The sequence below is a fragment of the Anas platyrhynchos genome, chromosome 14 (assembly GCF_047663525.1).
Source record: "Anas platyrhynchos isolate ZD024472 breed Pekin duck chromosome 14, IASCAAS_PekinDuck_T2T, whole genome shotgun sequence".
Classification (NCBI taxonomy): Eukaryota; Metazoa; Chordata; class Aves; order Anseriformes; family Anatidae; genus Anas; species Anas platyrhynchos.
The window spans coordinates 6,887,103-6,900,341 of record NC_092600.1 but is presented as its reverse complement, the minus strand read 5'-3'; the positions used below and the strand labels follow the sequence as shown (position 1 = coordinate 6,900,341).

At 47.6% G+C, this 13,239-nt stretch overlaps 1 protein-coding gene across 2 annotated transcripts in view; it reads right to left on the bottom strand.

The window, feature by feature from the left end:
• Window positions 1-11,114, bottom strand: part of GALNT10 (polypeptide N-acetylgalactosaminyltransferase 10) — an 88,951-nt gene extending 77,837 nt beyond the window's left edge. Inside the window, exon 1 of one of the 2 annotated variants that reach the window (XM_072023543.1) lies at window positions 10,752-11,114. In XM_072023543.1, the coding sequence (XP_071879644.1) occupies window positions 10,752-10,943 (192 nt within the window). In that variant the 5' untranslated portion in view covers window positions 10,944-11,114. The remainder of the gene's footprint in view (window positions 1-10,751) is intronic. The other variant, XM_072023544.1, reaches the window with a different exon arrangement.
• Window positions 11,115-13,239: the final 2,125 nt, after the last annotated feature.

The following is a 13,239-nucleotide window of genomic DNA, read 5'->3' as shown; positions in this document are numbered from 1 at the left end:
TTTGGTCTCTCTCTATACAAATAGATTTCTGCATCGAAAACAGGTCTACCAATACTTTGCAGATGTTTTTACAGTTTAATTCCATGCCCTCAGTCCCAGGCAAACAAAACAAATTTAAGAAGTCTCATTCTAAACAGTTTAATTGTGCCAAGATTACTTCTTTGCCACTGTGAAGGAGACCTGTGAACAGATGCTGCTTTTTTGAAGTGAGATTTTTTTTTTCCAGACTAAAATCAATTCCTTGAAACAGATTCCAAAACATCACAAAAAAGTTAGCATCTAAAACTAATTTTTTGTTGTTGCTGTTTCCATCATAGCAAGCTGCAGCCTAAGAATACGAGAGAAGCAGCACATCAGTGTATTGGCGGCTAAGCAAAACTACCATATGCATGAGTGAGAAAAGGGTTAGTCCTTATTACTTGGCTATCACACACTAAACCCTGCCAACTGATCACATGCAAGATAAATGAGAAGACAAAAAGATAATCAGCGTTCACTTCTTTTTGAGATACTGAATAATCTTCAGTAGTAGTTAATATGAACTGACAGTCTGGCTAAATTTAAGTGACCTTCTGTAATGTTACAGCTAGAAACTTACTTGCCTAATTGAGGCCCTTGCCAGAGTTATGCTTGTATTTACCTACCTTTGGGGGTTCTGATTTTCTTCAGTGAAGGAATATATTTTTGCTTTTACTTATCCAAGTTGAAAGTACAGTTTCTAAAGAGTGCCACTATCAAGGAAGCAGAGTTGAGATTAAAGTCAGTCTGAGCAGAAGTGAAGGAACTGCTCTTTCTTTAAAAAAAACAACAAATAATCTTATACATAACCAGGTCTGGCATCCCGTATTTTTGTATCATACCCTAGATCAAAGTCACTAAGACTCTTATTTTTCAAAGGAGCATCACACCCTAAGACACCTTTGAAAACTTTAGTCTAAACATTAAGAACACTTGCACACTGTTTCACTTGTTTTATTCATTAAGCAATAGCTCGTGCTTACTAGTCTCTGAAATTTCTTCTTAGGACTTCATCTAAAGGCTAAGAAATGTTAGGTATGCGAAAGAAAGAACAAATTACCTCTTCTCCATCATGGAGAAAAATTGTTTTGTTGCTAGTGTCATGAACTGGATAAAAGTAACCTCCCAAATGACTCTGAACACAAGTAACCTACGCAAAGACAAGGCTATACAATCTTCTACTTTGGAAAAACAAGACAGGCTATTAGAGATTTTAATCGTTAGATCTTCTTAGGTAAGCATAAGCAAAGATGGAGGAGATGACTTACCCTTGAAAAGTCACCTTAGTTTGCACATACAATTGCAAGCAAAGGATTGCAGATGTTGGAGATAAAGCAGAGCAGAACCCTTTCTAACAACCCAACCCTGTAAAAATAATTGCTCAACAGGGCGGAAGCAAAGCAGCTCTACCCATGAGAGACACAGCTAACAGTGCTTCCAGATAAGATCCCAAGTCCAAAATCAGGGCGAGGCTTTGACCAAAGAAAATATTCCATTCTCCTTCCAAGAACTTGGGTAAAGAGTAGTGATACACTGATGCAGATTTTATTTATCCAGAAAGTTCTTGCAGGAGACAGACTAATTAGTTATTAGTCTGCAACTCCTTTATTTCTATTACTGAATAGAAGTTCTACAGCAGAAAGAGTTCATGCAAGGTTAGGATGGAAGTTCTGATGTTTGTACCTGAAAAAAAAAAACACTCTTCAACACTTCTTTGAAATTTAACACCCTGGCTGGTCATTATTTCAGTAAACAACTGAAGTTCCTGTGCATTTTAAAAAATGCACTGCAATGCTTTTGGGGATTTTAGCTTGAGCGGTCACTTTGCGAACCCTCAGCCACACAGGATAGACAGTTTTGAATTCAAAAGCTACATCAGGGAAACATGTCAAGTCACTGCTACATCAGCTGAGCATGACATACATGCAAGAAATACACATTAGTGCTGAGGGGAGCAGCTCTGAGCACAAATCAGTGACCTCACTGCAGAAGCAGCGCTCAGTGTAACGGGAGAGGATGCCAGCATCCACTGCCTTGAGACGATTTTTTTAGAAGTTACTTTCTGCCACTTCTTGTGCTAATTGGAGAGAAAAAAAGCATTGCAGCTGAAAGATTAATAAGAGGTTGAGACTGGAAGACACAGTCGCTGAATAAACACTGAGCAAACTTAAAGGGTGGGTGCTGCTCTGCATTCAAGTCTCGGCTGACTCCATTTTTCTTCCCTTTATTTTGTGTTTCTTGCCAAGGGAAGAGTCACAATATCCACGCTTGTTACACCAGCTCTCTTGCAACGGGTTTTCCATTTGAGACCCTCACTAAGTTTAACTGTTTGTCATTTTAATTTGACTCAACAATAAAAGAAATCAAAAGCTACAGAAATACAAGCCACGTTTTGCAGGGAACAAATTTCAAGCCCATCAGCCAGCATGTAGTAGCTGCCTGTAAATATGCTCTTGCTCACAGCAGTTGTAAGACATCTGAGAGCACCCAGACAATATGAGAGACTTCATCCCAGCAATATGCTCGTGTGCTTGTATCATGATTTCCAATAGACAAAAATGAAGAACCCAGTTTTCCTTAAGATGCCTGCACAGAGTTGTAGCAAAACCCAAAGAAGTCAGACCTTAAAAATGAATTCAATGATGTTTCAAGCTCTCTGAATACACCAGTGATGGACGCTAATTGCTGTAGCTGGTAGTTTGTGCTTCCAAGAAAGCGACAGGAAGAATAAACAAACTTTTCTCTTGTGAGCTATAGAAAACATCATCGACCTGAAAAAGGTAACTTTGTGAAGTGGGAAGGCACAAAATAGCATCAGAGGGAACTCCATGAGTGGGATAGCTGAAAGAGTTCAGATTCAATAAAATCAGCAGCTTTTCCACTAAAATGAGTTTCTTCCCAGAGTATTGGCGAGACTGGAGCGCTGCTTATACTCTGCTGTAGCTGTGGTTGAGAAGCCTTAATTATAGATATATGCTCTAGAGAGCTCTCTTTTAACCCTGAAGCTAAGATTAGAGAAAATGAAGCAACTGCAAAAGGGCAGGGAAAAGAGCTAATTATTTAGAAAGAAAAGCAGATTTAAGGACCAAGATGTGGTAGACCTCCCTTCTTTGAAGCTGCAATTTAAAGCTTTATCAAGTTTATGAACAATAAGCAGAAGTGTCAAGTGACATATTTCTGATATTTTCGGGGGCACGCAGGACTTGGAAGCAGAGCTGCCAGCAGATCTCAGGCTCAGCAGGTTACTCCTCTACCCAAGCATTTGGGAAGGAGGGGCAGCCTGCTAACTGCACTACACATCGATTTACTTATCTATAGCTTTCTGCAATCGTGGCCAGACCCTTTAAATCTACTCACAAAAGAGGCACAGTCTGACACGTCAGCCATAATTTGATATCCAGTACTACTTATGTTCGTAACAAAGCCGTGTAGATAAACACCCCCATCCTTGTTACCTATCCATTATCCAGGCAAGGTAACACAAAATGCAGCAAATAACACCACGGTGTCAGTTACCCTGACAGAAGAGATACCATTACCACCCAGGGGTTATGCTTCAAGTTGAATAAAGCAGGACTAGTAACACTTCTGGCTCTCTGGATTGTTAGAAGGCATGAGCAGCATGCCAGATCTGAAAGTAAAACCACAAGGAAACTCTAAAGGAGATAATGAAAAGCTCGAAAGGTTTTTTTTTTTTTTCATGGCAAACAAAAGAAAAAAAAAACATAAAACAAAGGAGGGGGAGGCACCTGCTATGGATTAGGGAATAGAGTATCACTGTTATACTCTTGAAAGTGACTTGAGCATCAGGAATTGTTCAGAAGTCTGAAATCAGATAACAGATTCATGCTTTCTGTTCACTGCTAAAAAACATTGAGAGTTATCAGTTTTGCAAGCAAACTGGGATCTGAAGTCATCACAGTTTCTCTTGTAGTTCTCTCTAGAAGCGGAGGAATCTCAGGCCAAGCTGCACACTACCATCCCTGTATATCCTACCAGATTTTCCCAGTTTTTAATTCATTCAGCTCTGGAAAAATTCCTTTCCAATTTTCCACTAAAGGTGATTCAGAAGAAAATGTGCACATGCATTCCAGTCACTTAACTTGAGAGTGCCTCTCTGCTACTCGTCAAGGATTTCACATGCACAAAGTTACTGCAGCCACCTCTGTCCCCGTGTCTGCCTGGTATCGTGCAGTATTTATGTTATCAAGCTACTTAAAGCTGCACAACTTATCGAGGTCGCTCTACAGAGATAACATGGAAAACATGAGGCATGACGGACCCTGGAGAGAGGCAAAGTCCTCTGATGGTAAATACCCCAGCAGCTTTGTTCATGCACACGTTTCTGCCACCCTGAAGCACACTGTGCCATAAAACCGGGCACGCTGCATGCTGGTTGGGGTGCGCTCCGTAAAACCCTACAAACGACAGCTCTGCTGTGCTCAGCACGATGCCAAGCTGGCACGTAGGAACACCTGCTTCCACAGGAGCTCCAAATACGTTTATGCAGTACAGGTCTTTTTTTTTTTTTTTTTCCCTAGTGATATTTCAAGCACAGGGAGCAACAATACCTCCTACCAACTCCTAACTCTCCCCAGCAGCTCCGTACTTTTCAGGGGGAGCCCGAGGGCTTCCTGCCCATGCCAGGACAGGGCTGCACAGACACAAGCAGTGCACAGGGTGCTCTAACACAAGGATAACAGCTTCCCCTGTGTTAAGTTAACCCAGACCTGCTCCTATGTGACGCAAGTGCGGTTATAGGTGGCTCCCAAGGGAAGCAAACAAGAGAGACAGCAAAGTTAACAACTGCTCCTTATCTTTTTATATCGATGACTGCAATTGTATTTAAATAGGGAGTGGAAGGTAGCACTGTGTAACTAAAGGCCTGTTAGAAAGCATTTTTGCCTGACTTCAACACGTCGCTGGTAGTAAGAAGCTTCCCATTATTTTCTCAGCCCACTTGGTCAAATGCCTGACAGGGTATTTGGAAGTGCAGTTGCTCCCAAATCTCGCTGTCTCACCATCTGATCCCCGTTCATATGGGAAAAATGAACGGCTCCGCAGATGCCTGTATGATTACGGTTTTTACTGGTGACCTAACAAAGCAGTCAGGGTGTCAGGAGCCAGAAAGTTTTCCTGCTGAAGTCCTCAATCAAGGACAGGAATTATGCATCACAGCTTTTAAGAGCTTCAGAGAGAGCACGTTTGAACAGCTAGCCATGGCACGGCTGGGCTGGTAACAGGAGCTGGTAAACAGGGCTGGTGAAGAGGAGAACCCCAGCAGAACAGCAAATACAACACACCTTTCATCTTCATGCAGCATAGGAGCTAGAGCACAGCCTGGTTGTGCTCTCAGCTCCGTGTTACCATCACAGTTATGACCACCAGAAGGAATAACAAGACCAGGGAAAGCTCTAATTTATCAGCCAACGTCCCTTCCCGGCTGGGCTTTGAAACTTCACGGCTGCAAGATGGTTTAGCCACTTCATGTGCTCCAAACTCTTGTCTTCTGTCCTTTGGAGAAGGAAGCAGGGCTTTCATTTCAGCTCGCTTTGCAGTACCACATGTAACTAGTCCAGGAGAAAATGTTCATTTTGCAGCTGCACTAAAATAATGAACTTTAGAGTAGCCTATACTAGAAATCAGGCATAAAAAATGCTTTTTATCTTGAGCACTTGCACTTTAGCTCTCAGTTGTCAATTGTTTTACGCTGTGCTTATCAAAATAAGCTTTCCAAAGTTTGCCTTTGTATCAGCAGACAAGCAACGAGCAAACAGGAGGGATAACACGGCCGTCCCACAGAGGGCAGAGAGCCACCAGGCAGGGAGGTTTATGGCACCACCAGTTTAGCTGTCAAAGACATGGGCACGGGAAGCACGATGAGTTGGCTTTCCATTCACCTGCTGGCAGAGAGCAGGAAGGTTTTCCTCTCCCTCTCCCCAAGCCCTCAGGAAGCCTTGGCAGCAGGGGAAGCCTGCTAAGCCACCCCCTTCCCGGCCAGTGCTTGCCAGCCGCGAGGTGAAGCTGACAATTGGTGACAGTTTCATCGCTGCCCTGAGGCCGGGATGGCAAAGCCGATCATCTTCCCCTGCTGACGAGGATGAGAGCAGCAGCAGCAGCTGGGCAGGCAGCACCGCGCTGCTCCCAGCCCCTAACCAGGGCTCCTTTCTCAGCAATACAGCCCAGACTCTTTAAGCTTAATTATATGAAAGCCAAAGTTTACAACCCCAAATCATCCAAGGGCTGCATTCTCGCAAAGGCTTTTTCCATCCCATTTGCAGCTCGTGTCTCGCTGCCGAGCCACGAGCAGCCAGGTACAGCTGGCAGCAGAGGGCACCACACAATCAGCTATGTGATTTATACACTTCCATCATGCTCGCGAGTGAATTTATAGAACACAAATTACTATTACAACAAGCTACAGGGTGACTTTATAAAGCATGCATCATACCAAATGAAATGCGTAAAATGAAAGGCTGCTAATTTGCTCCAATGCTTTTATCCAGCAATTCAGAGAAGGAGACGTTCAAGCTTAATCTCTCCCAGAGTTCATATGCCCCATTCCCCTAACAGGGCACATCACACAGATCTCCTGCCCGACCTGGCAGGTACGGAGCAGCATCTCTGCAGAGGATTAAAAACCACGTAAATAATTGCATTAGCCCAAGCATAAACCTCCAGCCCACAGCCCACCTCATCTGTGGTTTTGCAGGCTGCAGGACCACACATCAAACGCTTCAGCTGCCGGTGCCCAGCAGCCTCTGAGGCGGACAGCGGGGATTCGAGACAGAAGGAACAGGCTGAATTTCTCTTGCAATCCCCCACACCTACAGATCATATGTTTTTACCTATCGAATACTTGTTAAAAAAAGATGAAGCTACACCGGAGTCAATCTGCACTCCGTGAGCATGCCAATATACACATCCTGCCATTTTTTCTCACCAGCACAAGAAGCTAAGCTAATACTTTTGCTGTCAGCAGAAACATTTTAGCACCTTGAGCCCATCGTCCCCGCTGAAAGCCACCACACCAGCCAAAGCTGTTACACACCCCATGAAAAAAGGGCTTGCTAGTTCGTATCATCCAAGGAGCAACTGTAAATACATAATGATAAAGGAAATTTCCTCACATGCAGGTGTACTAGAAAGAAACTCAATGAATCTGCTTTCCTAATGACATCTCTAGCAGGACTTTAACAACTCGAGGCCATCCCCTGTCCCCAGGGATGGAGAGGCAGCCAGCAGAGCTCCAGAAGAAGAAACCCAACAGCAGAAGGAAGGAAGAACGCCAACCTAACCCCGGTATTAAGGCAATGAATTATTTTCAGCCACCGTGTTTTCCCCTCAACATGTAAATACAGAAGCAATTAGCTGCCTAGGCACTTCTGCAGAAACAATTTAGCATAATCTTTTCTAGAATATATTTACACGGCTCCTGATTGCTTAATTTCTGACACGTCTGTTTCAGCCACTAGAAAGATTAAATAAAGTGAAATAGCGTGTACTGATACCTTGCCATTTTGAAGGTAAGAAGCTGCACAAGGCACACTGCTACACGAATTCTTGGCACAATTTGAACTTTAAAATTTTAGTATTGAAACTTTGCAACTGTATATTCTAAGAATTGCCTTTTTACGGTTTTAATCCAACTGTTTCTTAAAACTTTGCCCTTTTGCTGTTACTCTGAAAGATAAAATTACCAAAGAGCAGACACTATTTAAGCAAAAGAATGAGCACGGGCAGAGATTTCATGGAAAAGCTCATTTCTCTATCACATCTGAAACATCTTCAACTCACAGATTAAGCCTGCGCAAGTAGGCAAATTAAAGCCAGAAAGAAAAAAATATTTCCTGAGTGCTATGCACATCATTCTTTTAATGATATAGCCTCCTGTGGTCTTAAACTACAGTACTGGTGTTAAGAAGTTGGCTGTTCCATACAGCTTCGTGAACGAGCAGACAAACAGCAAATTAATTTACAGGCTGGAAGTTGATTAGTGAGTACCAAAACCGTGAGTATTTGTCAAGACCATAGGAGAAGAGACGGGAACCACCAGAACTGAAGACACCCAACAGACAAACTCTCTGCAGTCAGCTGGCAGATAACTCTATGACAACAGTAAAAAAAAATGTTTTATCTTTATTCTGCATCATCTGAAATTATTTTTACCAAGACAGCCAGCTGTCCTTCAGGGTATGTTTTGCCTTGCTCAGTGTAACACAAGCTATCATTTCAGGGCGCAGTCCTTAAAAAAATATCTGTGATAGATGTGTATCTTTACTGTCAGCCCCACTGCAACCCATAGTTCCTCATTAATTAGGCAGGAAATTTGAGCCTTCAGCCTAAGACCCAGCAATCCTGATTTACACAAGAGCAGAGAGCTTTTATTTCAAATTCTCCTGTAATCGGCACAGACATTTGCTGCCCAGCTCACCACACACCCAAACCAGTAGCAGATCTCAGTTTATTGACAGCCGTCATACTTCAAACAGACATAGCACAAAGAAAAATAGGATGAGCGCTCTGTATAACAAGTGATATGACATTTTTTAATTCTGAGAAGACAACACACTGAAACCAGCAGTGATGCACTGCACAAACTGCCTGGCCTACAGCTGCTCCAACCCAAGGCCCGCAGCACAGGGATGACTTTGGAAGACGAAAAATAAAAAGTCAGCTTTTTATTGTATTTTCAGCCCTGGTAGATTTAACCAGTGTTAACTGCTACCTCCAGCGAGGAGCTTTGAAGCCTGAGAATAATTACCGACTTCCTCCTTCGCCACCTCTAGAAGAGGCATGATTTTACACTGGTCTTCATGTACTATGTGGAGCTGTGCAGCAGTAGCCTACAGGGCTTAATTTTGTCAGTCATGCAAAATAGATCGCCTGCATGCAACAGAAATACAAGCATAAGGCAATAGCATCAGGAACTGTGGGCACACAAAGATCACTGTGCATTAAAAGGATCCCTGGGCAGGTCTGGGGTCTGCTATGTAACCCCACATTACGGCAGGTACCTACTGACTTTTTCTTTTCTTCCCCTGTCAGCATGGCAAATGACCAGGACACAATCACGGTTATGCCTGGGTATACCCAAAATGCTTGAATTTGAACGTTTCTGCTGGGAAGGAAGAGCTCAACCTCAGCGCCTCATTCTTGGAGCCTCCTCGCTCTCTGAGCAGAAATTGCCACGCTAAGTTTCTCCACCTTTACGGTGCAGTCGTAATGGCAAGTCTCCGAGGAGGGGAAGATTGAGACAACTGAGAGTTTTAAGTGGTTTTGAACAAGGAGCTGAACCGATAGTTACACACTGACATTTCAGGCTTTCAAGCCCCCATCATTCGTAATGGTACGAAGCCAAAGCAAGGATGGGATAAAGCAATTACAGAGCCAAAAGTAAATGCAGCTAAACCGAGCTTACAAATGTCTAATCCGGGTGATCTGGCATTCGTGTCCCTCACGTTAAGCAGGGGGTTTGCCTGTTTCTACCCCAGAGGGACGAGCAAGGAATGCATTTTGCTGCACCACCACCAAGCAGCAGGTACCCAGCGGGCATTCCCCACCTCGATGGGAACAGCTCCGTGCTCTTCTTTCCCCAGAGGAGGATCAGGGCACAGGCATCGCCCTCACGCTCCACCCGGTGCTTTCTGCTAGCCCTTGCCACAAGGTCCGTGGGGACCCTGAAGTAACTGGTGATGCGCGTTCCCCATACCTTCCTGAGACAGGTGAGGAGAAATGGAGCAGAAGGGATGCCCTCAGGAGACACATTTACTATTCTTTCCATTGCAAGGAGGGGGCAAACTTCCCTTCTTTACTCCTCAGAGCGAAGATCCTGCTTTATTCCCTTACCAAGCCCGGCCAGAAAGGCAAGCAGACCTCTGGTCTCTGGATCCGTAAGCTGCCAAGAAAGTACTCACCGTCCACCTCCACCCCATCCCCTACTCGAGCCCCTTCTCTCCTCAGCTTACGTCAATTCAGCTGCTCCCATTTCTCACAGGAGCCGCGCTCGGCTCCCTCCCTGCAGGCAGCCTCCCTCCTGCCACTGCCTCCTGGGGGGCTGCCTCCCCCTGGGCTCAAACCACCAGATCCCTGCTGCTGTGGGGCAGCTGCTCCCCATCCCCGTGTACAGAGGGGCCAGACGAGACCCCCCAAACACTGAGATGTGGGCGGGGGTCCTCAAAAGCTCAGCCCCATCCTCCAGGCATGCACGAACACAACACACCGCAGCTGAGCTCTGGCCCCCACCCACTGCAGCCCCACACTGCTGGGCACTCCCTACACACACAGCACCCCATATACGCCCAGGACCCCCCCCCCAGCATCCCCCACAAATCCAGAATCACCCCCAAGACCCCCCCAGCACCCCCTATGCCTCCACAATCACCCCCAGGACCCCCCCAGCAGCCCCATACACACTCCAGAACCCCCCAGCACCCCCTCCAAACCCCTCACACCCTCCCAGTACCCTCCCACTTCCCCCATACACTCCCAGCACCCCCCTAACACCCCCTAAACTCCCAGTACCCCTCCAGAAGCCCCCCTCCAGTACCCCCCACAGCCCCTACCACTCTCCAAGGACCCCCCCAAGGACCCTTTACACTCCCAGTACCCCCCCAGCAGCCCTCCCCTCCACTCCCAGTACCCTCCCAGTACCCCCCCCACTCCCAGTACCCTCCCAGTACCCCTCCATTACCCCCCCCCACACCCTCCCAGTACCCCCCCCCCTCACTCACCGTCTCTTCTCCAGCCCCCACCTCCACCACCACCGCCGCCCCTTGCCCTGCAGCCCCCCCCCCGCCACCACCACCGCCGCCGTCCGGCTGCCGCTCCCGGTAGAGGGACCAGAGCCCCACGTTGGGCAAGAAGACGAGGGCGGCCAGCGCCAGCCCCACCGCCTGCAGCAGCCGCTTCTGCTTCCGCCGCATGGGAGCCGCGGGGAGAAGGAGAGCGGCGACGGCGAGGAGGAGGAGGAGGAGGAGGAGGAGGAGGGGATGAAGGCGAGCAGGGGGGCGCGGAGCCGCCCCCGCCCCGCCGGAGCCCAACTTGCCCCGCGCGCGAGCAGCGCCAACTCCGGCACTTCCGCTCCGCTCCGCGCGAGGGGGCGGGGCCTCGCCGGGACACGCCCACAAAACGCCAAAAGTGGGCGGGGCTTAGCACAAGCCACGCCCCCCCTCCCCCCTGTGCCACCCCCCCCCGCCCTCCCTGGAGGTGCCCCCAGGCAATTAGCGCCCTGCGGGGGGGTTGCGGGGTTAATTAAGCTGCCCGTGAACTGGATGGGTTGGCTCAGCATGTGTTCTTTTTTCTATTTTTTTTTCCTTTAATTCATTTTTTTAATTATTATTTTTTTTATTTTAATTAAATTTAACAGCAGCAAAATTGGGGGAATTTGGGGAATCTCCCCCAAAATGGGGGGGTGGATCTGGTCCTTATTTACGAGCCAACTTGCCCCTTTAGCTAGGAAGGTGCCCGGCTCGGCTGGTGCCAGCAGCAAGGCTGTGACACCACTGGGGCTTCCGCTAAAAATAATAATTTAAAAAAATAATAATAATAAAAAATATATTTGGTCTTTTCCAGCATAAAGAAGTTGTTATTTCGCAGAAGGGCAGCAAAGGGCTTTGAACTTCCCCAAAGTTCCCCGGGCCGCCAGGGGGCAGCTGCTGGGGGGGGAGCAGCTGGGGGGCGCAGGCTGCAGCTCCCGAGCTGCGGCACGTTCAGGCAGCTCCTGCTCCCCTTTTAATTATAAATGAGGATTTGTCGCCAGCTGATTTCCCTTCCATTGTTCCTTCCTGGGCGGAGAAGATGGTGACTCGTGAAATGCCTCTGCTCCTGCCTGGGAGGGGTCTTCCAGCATCACCAAACCACCCCTGGGCAGTGCGGAGGCTTTGGCCACTGCTGAATAATGCTTGGCCACCAAAATCCTACAAAAAAAACTACGGCGATGTTATCCCTGCTTTCTCTGTGAGCACCTAGGCTGGAAAGCTCTGCTGCCTCTGCTTTAATCCTGCAGCCATATGGACCCCGACAGCATCATCCCCAGCCCCTTCCCTGCCTCTGCCCCCTTTGAGAAGTGCTCGTGCCCCAGCAGAGGTCTGTAGGTAGGCACGCGGGACTGCGTTCTGCCCTTGGCAGAACATCCTCGTTTATATAAAGAAATGACAGCCACAAAGTTGGAGAGTTAATTAAAACAAAGCTACTGGCTGGCTTGACACATGCTTAAATGTGGGATTCTGAGCCTGCTTGCTAAATGAAATGTTTGCCTGGTGTATTGACTTCAGCGGAGTCGCACGAGCTCAAATTGGGGCAGGAATTGGCCGGTGCTGCAGGTAGATCAGTTTTGTACCTGGGAGCATCCCAAACAATCAAAGCGTCTGAAGAGCCTCGTAGCAAGGGCACCGTGGCTGCTCCTTGGTGATCACACTGGAAATGGATGCTCTGGGTTTCTCCTACCTGCTTCGTGATGGATTGAATCCCCTTGGGGTTACCAAGGAAAACCATTTATACCCATGCAGCCGCCTGTACAATAAATGGGTGGACTTCCTTGCATCGCAGCAGGAACATGGGGGGGGTCTAGAAAGACCCCCGAGAAGTGTTTGCAAGCCTGGCTTCAATCAAAGCCACGGGCAGATCTCCAGGAGCCCCAGGAAAGCTGCTGGCACCTGAGGGGCTCCTCGCTGTGCTCCATGGCACCAGGGAAACGCACTGCCGAAACACTGCCACGCTGAGGCCAGTCTCTTTGACTAAAAGCCCAGCGTTTCTCCCTCTCCTCTTTCTCCTGCAGTGTTTTAGCAGAGGCAGAGCTCTCGTTTTGGCCCGCTAGGTGTAATGCCTTGGGGATTAATTGGGTACATGCAAAATAAATGGGGATTTGCTTCTGAGACAGGAGAAAGACTGCGGATGTTAAGCCTGTAGTTGGAAAGGGAAATGGTGTACCTTGCCGAGGTGCTTTTCAAAACAAATATAGGATGAATTAATAGCAGCTCAGTCCCTGTGTGGAAGCTCTCTGCTAGCGAGCTGGGTTGCCCGGCTTGCAGCTCCTGTGCTGAGACGCTGCAGGGGAGGGCGCAGCACAGGGGCAGCGGTGCCAGGAAAGCTCAGACGGAGGACGAGGAGCTGGGTGCAGGAGGAGCTGGGCCAGCAGGGGCTGGTGGAGGGCTAGAGAAGAACACAAAGTGCTAAGGGGGGTGTACAGAGCAGGAGCTGTGGGATAAAGCCCCCGGATGG